The 14883-nt window shown below is 40.0% G+C and overlaps 1 protein-coding gene across 7 annotated transcripts in view; it reads left to right on the top strand.

Moving 5' to 3' along the window:
* PIAS2 (protein inhibitor of activated STAT 2) overlaps window positions 1–14883 on the top strand; it is a 142331-nt gene that overhangs the window by 57088 nt on the left and 70360 nt on the right. For 3 of the 7 annotated variants that reach the window (XR_012484403.1, XM_074279302.1, XM_074279307.1), the window contains exon 1: window positions 10736–10953. The exons of 2 other annotated variants lie outside the window; for them this stretch is intronic. Coding sequence is in view for 2 of the 5 variants with exons in the window: in XM_074279302.1 (XP_074135403.1) it covers window positions 10930–10953 (24 nt within the window). In the remaining 3 variants the exon portion in view is untranslated. Of the gene's footprint in view, window positions 1–10109; window positions 10485–10735; window positions 10954–11269; window positions 11431–14883 lie in introns of those variants that run through there. 2 more of the 7 variants (XM_074279303.1, XM_074279304.1) reach the window with 2 other exon arrangements.

The raw sequence follows: 14883 nt of genomic DNA, 5'->3' as shown, positions 1-14883 counted from the left end.
AAGTAAAGCATGTATAATTCATATTGTATTACTTGCTTTCTCACTCATTAAGAGGGAGCTAAAAAAGAATATTAAAAATAATTTTAAAAAATTAAAGGAAGTGAAAGGAGAAAAGAACCATTGATTGCTAGTAAATGAAGTATAAATAAGTATTGGTCCTTTAGGAAATCTAAAGACTATTCCTACACCAACTTGATAGAATTAATAAGGTATCTGGCCATTGGTTGGTTGAAGGTTAACTCACATTCCTATTGGCCTTTAAGAAGCATGGTAACCTAATTCTGCAGTCATTCATTAAGGGAGTCATCTCTGACAGTTGGCCATCACAGAGATCTCTGACCGTTTTTCAGGAGGTTATGTCTGGCAGTTGATAAGAGAACCAGGTATGGAGGAAGAACCCAGGTCTTTAAAGGCAACCACTGTTCACCTTTATATGTTTTTTTTTTTTTTTTTTTTTTTTTTTCCAGAGTAAAGGGGGAGATGCTGTGAGAGGTTTGTGGAGGGAATTTTATTATTGCTCATGCCCAGAAACTGGTAGGAACTGGAGAGGAATGAGTTAACTTCTCACATTTTAATAGAATAAATTGGGGTTATTTTAAATGAGGAAACAATGGTATAGATCTGAGGATGTTGGGTTAATTTTGCTCTAAAGTAAATTTTTGGGACTCAACTTGCAAAAAGCAGTGTTTAAGACTTTAGTGGGATGTTCCTAAGACCCCAGGGAAGTGCCTTGTCAACTGCATTTAACCTCCAACTTTTATCTTTTTCCTTCTGAGGGTTGTTTTCACTATTTGGGAAATTACTTTTTATTGTATTTGAATATATTTTTTTATTCAATGGAGAATTTATGCAAAACCTTAGGTTTTGAATGATTCATTGGAATCCTGTTCAATAGTTTCTTTTTGAAAGAACTAGAGGATGAGTATAGTAGTTGAGTAGAGTAGTCTCCTAACCATCACTTACCAATGACTAGGGAAGTGACATTTGGAAAGGGATCACAACATCAAGATAATGTGGAAAGCAGTTGTACCCTGGTCTTTGGAGTAAAAGCCCCAGTGGGATTGATAGTGCTAACAGTAGCAAGAAAAAGGGGAAACAATGCCATCTTGGCATTGACTCCATTGGCAACAGTGAATCAGTGATTTTGGCTGTTGATACTCATAACCAGAAAATTGGCATACATAACAAAAGCTGGAAATGGTCAAGCATAAAAGGGGTTCATAAAAACAACCATGTTAATATAGTGATAGTTGTGGATGCAAAAATTGTTCCAACCATTTTGGAAAGTTATGTGGAATTATTGTGGAGATTGATCTGAGATGCCTCCCACTTCCAGAGTCCTATTTTTATTGGACTATATATTCAGTCATATATAGCTATACCAAATACAGAATAATTTTACTGAATAAGAAAAATAATATGTCAGCAGAGTCCCAAGTTGGGTGAAGCAAAGAATATCTCCACATAAGATGGACAGGCTTCTCCTTAATTTGGACAGGAGGAAATGGTACAGTTGTCATAGTCAGTGACCTACATGGTCATAAGATGGTCATCTACTCCTATTGAACAAGTGATTGGTTTGGAGGTACAAAAATATTTTGGGGGATTTTCTGTGTAGTCATGATCTCTTCTATCCTGGGCTTGACCACAAGCCAAACAAGGGTGAAGGGGATTTAGTTAACTTCCTATAATCAAACAAGGGAACATAGCATCTGCAACTCAAAATTCTGGGGCTTTATATACAGAACTTTAATTCTATCAAATTGATTGATGTTGATTAGAATACAGTAGGGGTCCAAAATGAATTATTTCTCTCATTATGTTAAAAAAGTGACTAAAATATTCATCTCCTTTGACTCAGAGGTTCCATTGCTAGGTGTATACCAGAAGAGGGCCAAAGAGAAAAGTTCCATTGGGAAAAAACAAAACAAAACAAAACAAAAACAAAATACCTGAACTAGAAATAAAGCAGATGTCCATTGATTGGGAAATGACTAAAAAACTATGGTACGTGAATGAAGATTATTATTTGTACTTTAAGCAACAACATATATGAAGAATTAAGAGAAACATGAGATTTATATGCACCGATACAAATAAACAAGCAAAAGGAAATAAGTAATAAAATTAAATGCTTTGTAAGATTTTAGCATAGTGCTTGACATATAGTAAGTACTTAGTAAACATGTATTTCCTTTCCTCTTCCTCCTCCTTTTCTTTCCTCTCTTCTCCTTTCCTCCATTTCTCTCTTCCTCCCTCCCTTCCCTTTTTTCTTTTCCTTCCTTCCTTCCTTCCTTCCTTCCTTCCTTCCTTCCTTCCTTCCTTCCTTCCTTCCTTCCTTCCTTCCTTCCTTCCTTCCTTCCTTCCTTCCTTCCTTCCTTCCTTCCTTCCTTCCTTCCTTCCTTCCTTCCTTCCTTCCTTCCTTCCTTCCTTCCTTCCTCCCTCCCTCCCTCCCTCCCTCCCTCCCTCCCTCCCTCCCTCCCTCCCTCCCTCCTTTTTTTTCAGTTCTAGCTAATATAAACCATCATTACAATATTTATGTGCCACAATTGGTTTAGCCATTTTCTAGTTGATGGGTATCCACTTTGTTTCCAGTTGTTTGCTACTACCAAAAATGCTACTTTAAACATTTTAGCATTTATTATGTGGGGATTTTCTTCTTATAAATGACTTTCTTGTAGTATATATCACAATATAATAATAGGAAAATTCATTTAGAGTAACGAAAGATCCAGAATATCAATGGGAATTATGAGGGGGAAAAAAAGTTTAGAATGATAAGAGGAATAACATTTCCAGACATCAGACTTTGTTGCAAAGCAAGTCATCAAAACTATTTTCTACTGATTAACAATAAGGAAAGCAATGAAACAAATTGACCAATTGCAATATTAATCTTAATTAATCTTTCATATCTCAGTTTCTGTATCTATAAAATGAGGAGTTTGGACTCAGGTCCCTTAGAATCCATTTCAGCACTAAATTTAAGAAGTGATTATTTACAATTTTAAAAATATTTTACCAAAGAGACTATTAAAAGCAAAACTAAAATTAAGCTTTCTTGACTCAGATTTGGTGATCTAGCTTCTTCAGCTAATTGAATTCTCCAGGCTTAGGTTGCCTAATGATCCTCTTGATGCCAAGAGCCTCAGGACAAGTGTTTGGCTCTGTTCTGGACAAGTATCAGAACTTTCCAAAGCCAATTTGGACTTGTCCCCACCTGGGTGTTCTCTAAACCCATTTTAGAAATTCTAAGCTTCTTAGGATGAAGCTAAAGGAAATACAAAAATGTAGCAAAAGGCTAGACAAAGTAGACTGTTAGTCACAGTAAACATTTGCTAGTGGACATTTTAAAATGGAACAGTATAATTACAGTTTTAAGTGAATGCAAAAGCTTTGTCTTCGAGGGCTTTGCATTTTGTGGATGGGAAGAAATACAACAATCCCAGGTAATTAGGCAGAAGAATCAAAGCACTTGGATTTGATGCATTTTATTTTTAAAATGAGGTTTTGTTTTTTCAGTTTCATCTGAAGTTCTCTGTGAAGATTGATATATCAGTTTTTAATCTGTTTTATTAATGAAACCTAATTTAGGATATCTTGAATTGATGGTTTTGTGATTTAAATGAGCAAACTGTCTTTGTAACAGAAGTTATTTATGCAAATTTTTTAAAAATTCTAAAAAAAAAAGAAAGAGAGAAATTCTATGCTTGTTCTAAGCCATCAGGAAGGCTGCTGATTGCTTTGGGTACTCTATTCAGTTTATTGTTTGTTCCTTCAGCTAACTAGATTTCCATTCCTTACAGAGAGGGAGGAGACAGAAAAAGAAATTTCATTTTTATCCCATTTCCTCAAAATACCTCCATCAGTTCACTTCAATAATTGATTTTCACTTCTCTTATTATGAGTGATTTGGAACATTTTTTCTTTTTAATCAATTGCAGTTCTTTTGAAAACTGTCCATATTCTGTCAGAGGAACAGCATCCATTCTGTTTGGGGAACACAACTTGTACACAAATAATAGTACAAAGAAATTTGATAAAGGACAGCATCATACCTTTTCTCAAGCAATTTATAATCTAACAAAGAGAATAAAACATGGAGCAGAGTAAATATTAGTTGAATATTCAAAATATTTGAATGATCCAGGATTAAAAAAGAGGTCTCCTGATTCATAGTATAGTATCCTTTCCATTGTTCAGTGATTCTTTTTTTCTTTCTTGTACTTTTTGAATAGTAAGTTAATCAGCATCTTGGTCCCTAGTCCCTATTTTGAGGGTCCCTCAACCCTGAAATAAATTTTAGAAGTCAGAAATGGGGGAATGACATTGGTAAAATTCATCTTGGGCATTTGAGATGGTACACACAAAGACAGGAAGACAGGAGGAGGCAGAACTTAAAGTAGAATGTGTGAAAATTCCAGTTTGTCTAGAATGTAGAATACACTGTGAGCCATTTGGGAAAGCTGTAAAGCATATGCTAATGCTTCTTCTTTAATGTTATTTCCATGACATCATATCAATGACTGACACCGTGGATCTTTTGTTAATATTAAAGATTTTAATGGCAAGAATATTTTTCCCTGGTTTTCTAGTAACTGACACTGTAATACCTTGAGGAGCATTGACCGGGCTGTATCTCCACAAGGGTTGCATCTCAAGGTGATGGCTTTGGCTGGTGAGCCATTCCCAAGGTTCTTGGGTCCAGAGTCCTGGGTAGTCTCCCTCAGAGTCTAGTGGGAGACTTGCCTGACACATATTGCCCCCTGAATCCCCCTCAGGGGAGATGAGCATGGAATGCCACAGGAAATCTCAAAAGAAGGTGGTGAATGGTGTCAGATGTTACAAGGAGAGGTCAAGAAGGATGAAAATGTCTAAGGAAAGACCATTAGATCTGGCAATTAAGAGATCATTTATTGATCACTTTGGAAAGAATAGTTTCAAGTGAGTGATAATGTTGAAAAGCAGATTACAAAGGGTTTAGAAGAGGGTGAAAGGAAGGGAAATCAAAGCAAATGTAGACAGCTTTTTCAAATAGTTTAGCTGAGCAGTAAAGTTACAAGACTATAATTAGCAAGTATGGTAGAATCTAGTTAGAATTTCTTTCTTTCTTTCTCTTTCTCTCTCTTTCTTTTCCTTCTTTCTTTCTTTCTTTCTTTCTTTCTTTCTTTCTTTCTTTCTTTCTTTCTTTCTTTCTTTCTTTCTTTCTTTCTTTCTTTCTTTCTTTCTTTCTTTCTTTCTTTCTTTCTTTCTTTCTTTCTTTCTTTCTCTTTCTTTCTTTCTTTCTTTCTCTTTCTTTCTTTCTTTCTTTTTGCAAGACTTGAGCATGGGACAATAACAACCAGAGAAATAATCCTCAAAGATTTAAATTTAGAATGCAGTGTTTTGGAGAAGAGGGATCTTAGGTACATGTGAAAGGGTTGACCTTGAGAAGGAGAAAGACCTCCTCTTCATTTGAGACTAAAATGAAGAAGGAAATAGTTAGAGATGTTTGAGATGAGAAGAGTTTGAGGGGGAAAGGAAGCTCAATGGGAATGGCTTCTTTTTTTTTTTTTTTTTTTTTTTTTTTTTTTTTGGTGACGTATGAGAAGAGGCCCTTAGCTGAGAGAGAATAGGGAGCATGCTGTGAGAGGTTTGAGGAGGTAAGAGAAGGCTTGGAATAAGTTGCTGTGGTGAATAGCAGAAATTATTAAAAAAGAGCAAAAGGATTGCCTTGTTGCAAATAAGGACTCAGTTAGGATTATTATTGGAGAGTCATTTTTTCAACTGTGTTTGATCCTTCGTGACCCCATTTGGGGTTTTCTTGGCAAAGATACTGGAGTGGTTTGCTGCCATTTCCTTCCCCAGGTCATTTTATTTATAGATGAAGAAACTGAGGCAAACAGGATTAATGACTTGTCCAAGATCACAGCTATTAACAGTCTGAGGACAGAATTGAATTTGACTCTAGGCCAGGCATTCCGCCTACTTGGCCACCTAGTGTCCTTCAGTTAGGATTATGATATACATAAATTAGTAGTGGATTTAGTCAGCAACATTTCTTTGTTCAGTTTTGTTTAACTGTGATTAGGAATGAAGGAGTCAGGAGTAATCTGGAGTTGAAGTTTAGTAAAACATTTAACAAAGGACTAGGAAAGGAAAGATTTGAAAGTAGAAAATAGTATGGTGTCAAATTGGTGCATCTAGGGAGAGGGAGGAGAAGGGGTCATTATCTATATTGCTTGGAATAGTCAAATGAAGTCAACAATAAGCATTTATGAAGTGCCCATTGCTATGCTAAGCCCTGAGGATAAAATCAAAACACTAGTCTCTTCTCTCAAGGAATTTACATAATTTAAGGGAGGGAATATGTAAACCACTGCTTACAACTAGATATAAACGAGATAAATTAGAGATTATCTCAGAGGTATTATCCTCAGATTGAAAAGGAAAGGGAAAGATTTAGTAGGGAGACATTTAATTGGGACCTAAAAAGAGCTAGAGAAGCCTTGAGATAAAGAGATCAAAGAGAATTCTAGAGTAGCCAATAAAAATGACCAAAGGAGCTGGGACTGAGTGTCATGAGTAAGAAAATAAGGAGCACAGTGTCACTGTATCAGAATATATGTCAGGGTGACTAAAACAAGGGAGTAAGGTGTAAGCACTGGAGACAGGAAGGAATCAAGACGTGAAGGACATTAAAAGCTAAGCAGAAAAATTTATATTTGATGCTGGAGGTTATAAGGAAATATTGGAGTTTATTGAATGGGAGTGGGTAGATAGGATAAAGAGCTTGATTACATGATCACACTTTCACTTTAGGAAAATCAATTGAATAGTTGGGTAGAAGGATGTACTAAGATAGGGGAGAGACTTGAGGCTAGACCAACCAGATGATTGGCTGTTGCAACAGTTTTATTTCCAATGAGGTGATGAGAGCCTGCACCACAGCAGTTGTAGTGCCAGAGGAAAGAGACTTTGTAGGAGAGATGTTATGAAGGTAGAATTAACAGGACTTGGCACTGATTAGATATGGGGAGTCAGGAAGAGTGAGGAATGGGAAATGTCATCTAGGTTGAAAGTTTAGTGCTTAGGATGTTGTTGATATTTTCCACAGTAATGAGAAATTAACAAGAATGGAGAGTTTGAAAGGAAAGATAATGAATTCAATTTTGAATTCATTGAGTTTAAGAATATTCAGTTCAAGATGTCCAATAAACAACTGGAGTTGTGAGACTTAAGGTTAAGAAAGAGGTTAAGGTTAAACAAATAGTTTATGAGGGGTAGAGTTATGGGAGGGCATGGTAAGGAAGAAGAATATCTTTATAACCGAAGAATAGCAAAGCATAGAGAGAGATATAATGATAAAAGATAGTTTTTATTCCAATAAAATAATTTTGGAGTTCTTGAATATATAACATCTATAGATGACTGCAAGATCAAGGGGTGTGAGCATGCTTATACTGAAGAGTCATGAGAGTTGAGTGGATGGAAGATCAGAAGTTAAAGTATTTGAGGAAACATCGACATATATGTTGAAATTCTCCATGCTAAATGTTACAGGAGCCACCTGCTAGTGGCTGCTGAGGATCTATTTTTTAAAAATCTTAAAAATTAATTTTATAATTATAACATTTTTTTGACAGTACATATGCATAGGTATTTTTTTTTTTTTTTTTACAACATTATCCCTTGTACTCCCTTCGAATTTTTCCTCTCCTTCCTTCCACCCCCTCCCTCAGATGGCAGGCATTCCCATACATATTAAATATGTTATAGTATATCCTAGGTATAATATATATGTGCAGAACCGAATTTTGTTGTTGTTGCAAAGGAAGAATTGGATTCGAAAGGTAAAAATAATCTGGGGAGAAAAACAAAAAATTCTCACAGTTTACACTCATTTCCCAGTGTTCCTTTTCTGGATGTAGCTGATTCTGTCCATCATTGATCAATTGGAATTGGATTAGCTCTTCTCTATGTTGAAGATATCCACTTCCATCAGAATACATCCTGAGGATCTAATTCTGACCATCAGAATAGATCCCTTCAAGTGAGAGGATAACAATACTAGAAAATTGAGAGGTAGTTGCATTCTCTTACTTCTTTCCTATTTCATTCCCAATTCACAAGCAACATCTGCATCATAAAGGCTGATTTGCAATTCCTTCAAGTGTGTTATGATTCACAGCTGAGGGGACTTTCGAGAGAAGGAACCCGCCCCCTAATGGTACTCCCTTTAATCTTTTATAAGCTTTCTGAGTTTTGCACTTAGGTGTGGTCCTCAATAGTTCAAGACTGGAGTTGGAATGGGGAGGGAGAGTTTTATCAGGTGGTGAATTCATTGAGAAAGGAGAGAGAATGTCCTTGGTGTTGGTTTGGATTGGTGATAAATTTGAATAGTGAAGATCCTAAAGGAAAAGTGATGACTTGGAGGCTATTTTTGAAAAAAAACTCCAACTGCCTTTTGAAGCTTTCGAACTGGATGTCTCATAGACTTGAATGTTTCAAATTGAACTCATCTTTTCACCCAAACCTTCCTATTTTCCTAACTAGTCCTTATCTCTGTTGGGTGTGGGGAAGGAAGAGAAACATTTACCAAGTACCAACTTATTATGTGCTAGCTACTTAATAAATATTTACTCATACCATCTTCCTCTCAGTCATCCAGACTAGGGTTATTTTCAATTCTTCACTTTCTCACTTACCTCCCCCTACCCTTATCATTAGATAAGTTGAAATCAGTCCTTTCTTTTTGACATCTCTGTTCTGACTTTATTTCACACCTAGACTATTTTAATAGCCTACTGGTTGGTCTCCCTGTTTTAAATCTTTTCCCACTCTAGTCATTTGTACATTCATATTTCAGATTAATCTCCCCAAGTATGACCAGTAGTATCCTATTCAGTCAATTCCAATGGCTCCTCATTGCTTCTAGAATAAAATATAAAATCCTCTGTCTGGGTTTTTAAAGCCTCTCCATATTCCAACTGATTCTTTCTGGTCTTGCATAGCTGGTTTGTGAAGTGGATATAGCACTGGATCTGGAGTCAATAAGATCAGAGTTCAAATTAAACCTCAGACATTTAACTAGCTGGGTGACTAGACATGTCACTTAACTTCTATTTGCCTTAGTTTCCTCATTTGTGAAATGAAGAAAATAAAACCACATACATCTCTGGGCTGTCGTGAGGATAAAATGAAATACAAATATGTAAGCACTTTGCAAACTGTAAAGCATTATATAAATGACAGCTATTTATCATCAACATCGTTATATCTTACACCCCTTTCTCCTCTTACTCTGTGATTCAGAGGCACATTCCCCAGGAGAGATGCTCCATCTCCAGACTGAGCATTTTCACTAGTGATAGCCAAAGAATGGTTACATCCCATTCCTGGGAATCTCCTCAGCTACATCTCTTGGCTTCCCAAACTCTCAGCCAAAGTTTCATCTTTCATAAAAAGCCTTTCCCAAATCCTTCTCAATTTTGGACCCTTTCCTCTGATGTTATCTTCTTATTTACTCTCTCTACACCTGTTTTGAACACACTTGTTTGTATGTGGCCTTCCCCTTTAGACTTTAAAGCTCCTGGAAAACGGTTGGATTTTGTTGGTTTCTTTGAATCCCAGTGCTTGGCACAATGCCTGGCACACAGTAGGAGCACACGGACAGAGACGACAGAAGCAAAGAAGCTGTTGCTGTTGATTTTGTCCTGTGGCCAAAAAACAACAAACTTCATTTCATGGGGCATTTGGTCATCACACAGTGCAGTGTAGCCCACATTGGACCAATCATCTAACCTCTTTGTGCCTCCTTTTCCTCCTCTGTAAAATGAGAGGATTGGACTCCAATGGCCTTAATAATCCTTTCCAGCACTAAACTCAGATCCTATTAATGAGAAAAAAATAGAAATTTAGATGCCTATAGGAGAGACTAGAGGATGAAGAGGTAGGCCAGTTCTCAGAAGAACTTAAGAAACCTGTACAGGTTAAATCAACATATTTTTGGTAGCTTTCTTTACAAGAAAATTTGCAAATTAGAAAATCTCCGTTTATTCCCGAGGCAGTCACAAAGCAGATAGAAGGGTAGTTTTATTAGCATTCTATATTTGCATCACATTGACCCAAGCAGTCTCTGAAGGAGTTGGTTTTGATTGGGTAGGATTTGGCAGGGGGGTTTTGGGCCAAATCCCGAGTCCAATAGGTCCACAAGGCCAGTGCTGACCATTCCCAGAGGACGCGTCCTTCCTCCTAACTCCATCCCTTCCTACAGCATCTCGCTCCGGGTTAGCTCCCAGCCTCCGGGGCTGGGGGGCTGCGAGCCTCCTCCCGCGCATCCCGCCCGCTTCTGCCAGAGAGAGAGGGAGCACTTAAGTCGGCCGGACCTTCCCCAGGATGAAGGGAGGGAGAGAGGCGAGAAAACAAGAGGATTCTGAGGGAAACGGGAGAGTATAGGGAGGGAACGGACAGCCCCCCGCTGAGGCAGGGGACCAGGGACTCAGGTGAGACCTCGGTCGGGAGAAGAGAACCCGGAGGGGGAAAAAGGAAGAAAACCGGGAGAACAACGGAGCCGAGAGGACCCGCCAGGAGAGGAGAGAACTGAGGCGACGGGGAGGGAGGAATTGGCGAGTGAGGGGGGTGGGGAGGAGGAAGACCCGCGAGGGAGGACGAGAGCAGGGACGGACCGAGGGGGGGCTTCGGGGGCGGGGCTTCGGGGGCGGGGCGGTGGTGGCCTCGTCACGTGACGGGGGCCTGGCGGCGGCGGCGGCGGCGGCGGCGGCGGCGGTAGCAGCGGCGGCTGTGGCGGCGGCGCGTCGTTCGCGGCGCCCAGTGCACCATGGTGGTGGCGGCGGCGGCTTCTGTAGAGGCTGCGGGAGGAGCGGCGGCGGCGGCGGCGGCAGCGGCGGCGGCGGCGGTGGCTTCGCCTGCGCCTGCGGGTGGTAGAAAATGGCGGATTTTGAGGACCTGCGGGTAAGCCCGGGATGGGCAGCGTTAGAAGTTGAGGAGGGACGGGAAGCGGCCACGTCTTTCTCGCATCCTGGAGGCGGGGTTGGCCCGGCCCGGGAGATCCCCCCCCCCTCAGTTCCGAGCGGAGCCGAGCCAGGGCCGAGCCGCGGGGCCGGAGTAGCGCTCGGAGCGAGCTGCTCTCTCCGAGCTTGGCTCGTTGGGGGAGGGGGCGGAGGCGCGAGACCGGAGTCTGGGGGGGGGCTGGGGACAGGCAAGGCCCCCTCGCGGGTGGGAGTGCGGAAATCCGTCTGGGCGTGCGTTGTGTGTGGATGGAGACACGCGTGGACGTGCGTGTTTCATCTGTTCTTTGGGGGAAGGACTGAGTACGCGAGAGGTGAAGTGGGTGTTGAGATCGCGCTGCTGTGTGAGTTCTCCCGGCTCGGGAGGGCTGCGGTTGTGGAGGCGAGCCCCGGGACTCCACAGGGGAATGGTGGCGTGGAAGTAAGTGAAGCAGGCTCCTCCAGTGGCAACTTGGCTGTCGTCCTCTAAGCCGAGTGGCCCGGCCGGCCGGCTGGAGGCGGCGTGGTTCCGGCGAAGGGACGCGGTCCCTCTCTCCTGGCCTGGTTCACTGTTATCTCCCCACAAAGAATGGTGACCCTATGCTGTTGGAGTTATACTGCCCAAGCCCGAAGTCACCGAGCACCTCCTGCGGTGAGCCCCGAGAGCCAGCATGGCGGAGCTGGAGTCCCGAACCTCTCCCACCGCCACCACCGCCGGCGGCTCTCGTCCTTGCAAACCGAGAACGGCCTTTACATTTAAAAGGAAACTTCGCTGTGTTAGAATGTGAAACCGCTCTCCGAGCTCTGCTCACCCCGCGCTGGGCACTGCAGCAGCTGGAGTTTGCAGCTGCTCCTCCAGATACTGTTTGGGTGACCTTAGACAAGTCACCTAATCTTCAGTAGCCTGGGTTTTCTCCAGGATCTTACTTTGCTGAATAGTTGCTAATCTGCATTGGTTCTAGGAATTCTGGGATGAAACCCGTGCCAGGCCTGGGAAAAATCCCCTCTGCACCGTGATGGGAGGTGGGGATTCAGAGGCCAAACGAAAAGTTTATGCCCACCTGTAGGAGTTTACATATTTTAGGAGCACACAGCCTATTATTATTTTTTTATTTATTAAGCACCCGCTAGGTGGAGAACTCTGTACTAAGCACTGGGGATACCGACAGAGGCAAAACCCGGAGCCTTCTAGAATTTAAGTACTTTGTGCCTGGTACTATGCAAAACATTGAGAATACCTTTACCAGGAGCTTTCATTTTAATGAGTTTGGTGGGGGTGACTCTCACAGGAAGCTGGAAAATGTGGGGTGGAGGGAGAAGTTGAGCAGTAGAGCTTGGGGGCTGGTGGAGAGTTAGGAATGCATTCTATTGAAGAATAACTATTATAGAGTGGCTTTGATTTTTTAATATGGAGATTCTAAAAGGAACTAGTCCCTGCCCACTAGGAACTCCTAATATATCAGACTGTTTGCAAAATGCTATGTATAAACAGAGATATTTTGCATAAATTGAAAATAGCCCCAACTGGGAAGGTATTGCAAAATTGCAAAAAATTCACCTGCAAATGGTGGAATTTTAACCAATACTTGAAAGAAACCTAGAGGCAGGATGAGGGAGAGAATTCCAGATATGAAGGGCCAGAGAAAATGTCCAGTCAATAGAAGGGGTGCCATGGGTCAGAAACAGCCTTAGCAAGCTAGGGTCTTTGGATTGTAGAATATTTGGAGGGGGGGGGTTCAAGTGTAAGAAGACTGGAAAGAAAGATCAGTTTTATACTTAAGTAAAATATGAATTACAGGAGGAAGAGACAAGAGTCAGAGGACACCCAGTGGGCCATTTTAATGATGGGTTGTGGCAGTATCTGAGAGAAATTGACTATAAGAGACAATAAAGGCTACTTGTAGGAGGGGGCACACAAATTGATCTTTGCAGGAAACTAAAGATTCTTAAGAGGTGGATTTGGAAAAGGGAATACACTGTAAGAATAGGCAATAATTTATGCTTTTTGTTAACTTCTGCAAAATAGGAGATGGAATAATGAGTTCATGAAATAGGTAGGCCTCTAATTGTAATGTACCTGAAGGGGAATAATGTGAAATATACCAGGAAAGCTAGACTGGAGCTAAGAGTTTTTAAATGCTAAACAGCAGTTTGTATGAGCAATTGAGAGCTACTGAGCATTCCTGACCGTAGGAACAAAGAACAAAGATTAAATTTTCATTGCTGTTTGGCAGATGAATTTGAAAGTGTCAGAGCTGGATTTCCCAGTTAGGAGATTGTTGCAGATGTAATGGGCAGGAGGCCCTGAATTGTGGTGCTGGCAGTATTAGTGGAGAAAGGGATGGATGCAAAAGCTGTGGAGGTAGAATCAGCTAGATTTGGCAACTTTTAATAATGAGAGAGGGAAAGTAAATCTTCTAGGTAGTAAATTTGGGTTATGAGAAGCAATCTGGTTACTTCTATAGAAGATGGACATTGTGTTGGATATGTTAAATTTTTCTAGAGATCTCCTATGGTAGGAGATATCAAATAATTATTATCTATAACTTTGTACAAAAATTAAATTTCTTCTGCCACATCCTTGAAAAGCAGCTCCTATACTTTACTACCTGATAAATAGTGCTTTCACTTTTGGACATCGATGTTTTGGATAGAAAGGTGTCTGTACTATACCAGTGATTTCATTGGCATAGGGAATTTTCAGAGTTCAAAGATCCATGAATTTCAGCAGTGGCTTTTGACTTAGACTTAATTTTATTTATTTTTTCTAAAATCCTGAACTTGAACACAAAAAAGGAGCAGTACAAAGTAGGACAGAAGAGTTATATGTGAAACCATGAATCTATATTTTGTACAACTTGTTTTTCAAGAATAGAATACAATTATTTTAAAAGCTGTTCTCTTTTCTGTTGCCCTCTGACTTGTCCTTCTGCTTTCTTCTGGGCATTTTATTTTGAAATTTACGGATCATTTTATTTATTTTTAAAATTTTGTTTCCCTTTATTGCTAGGCCCCACTCCCTCAAATCTTTATGAACAAAAAAGAAAGAGGTGGGGGGAAGAAAAACAACATTCTTCTAATACAGGCAAAACTATGGGCTGTATTTGAAAATGCATGTCTCATTCTGCACCTTTATTCTAATAGGCTTTGTCAGGAAGTAAGGAGCATATTTCCTCTTATGTCCTTTGGAATCAGGACTCATAAATCCATTAAAATTCTGTTCTTAAATCTTTAAAAGGAATTAAGTGATTTTTCTTTACAATGTTATTTGTTACTTTATAAATTGTTCTCATTTTATTCTTTACTTCATATGTCTTAAATTTATAACCATGCTTTTCATCATTTTTAAGGAGCTATCGTATTTTATTACATTCATATTGCAGTTTGTTCAGCCATTACCCAATGAATTCACACCCCCTTAGTTCCTAGCTCTTTGCTACCACAAAAAAAAACCAAAAAAAAAAAACCCAAAACTACTTATAAACATTCTCGTACTATAGTGATTGAAATCTGAAAATAAAAGGTTTATTTGCAAAGCAATCATTTGCCAGTAAACAGGGTCCAGGCTCCTCAGTAAACTAGGACCCCCCTGACAGTCAAGGCAGTTCTTTTTTACATTCGTAAAATAACCTGGAAATGGCAAAGAAAGTGTCACAATCTATAGCAATTATACTTGGTTTGAGTGGAGATTTTGCACAGCCTTAGGCAACTGCAACAACTTCCTGGAATATCTGACTTCTGTGCTTCAATGAAATACTTTTGACTTTTTGAGTAAGCTCCTAAAAGTGGGCAGTGGGTAACTTAAATGGATAAAATAAGGAACTAAAGGCTTTTCGGGTTTATTAAATGTTTAATGAGAGAGAAGAGTAACTTGTAGAAACCTTATTAATGAAAT

The sequence above is a fragment of the Sminthopsis crassicaudata genome, chromosome 1 (genome assembly GCF_048593235.1).
Source record: "Sminthopsis crassicaudata isolate SCR6 chromosome 1, ASM4859323v1, whole genome shotgun sequence".
NCBI lineage: Eukaryota > Metazoa > Chordata > Mammalia > Dasyuromorphia > Dasyuridae > Sminthopsis > Sminthopsis crassicaudata.
The sequence above is the reverse complement of the archived record's forward strand: the minus strand, read 5'-3'. Positions and strand labels throughout refer to the sequence as shown.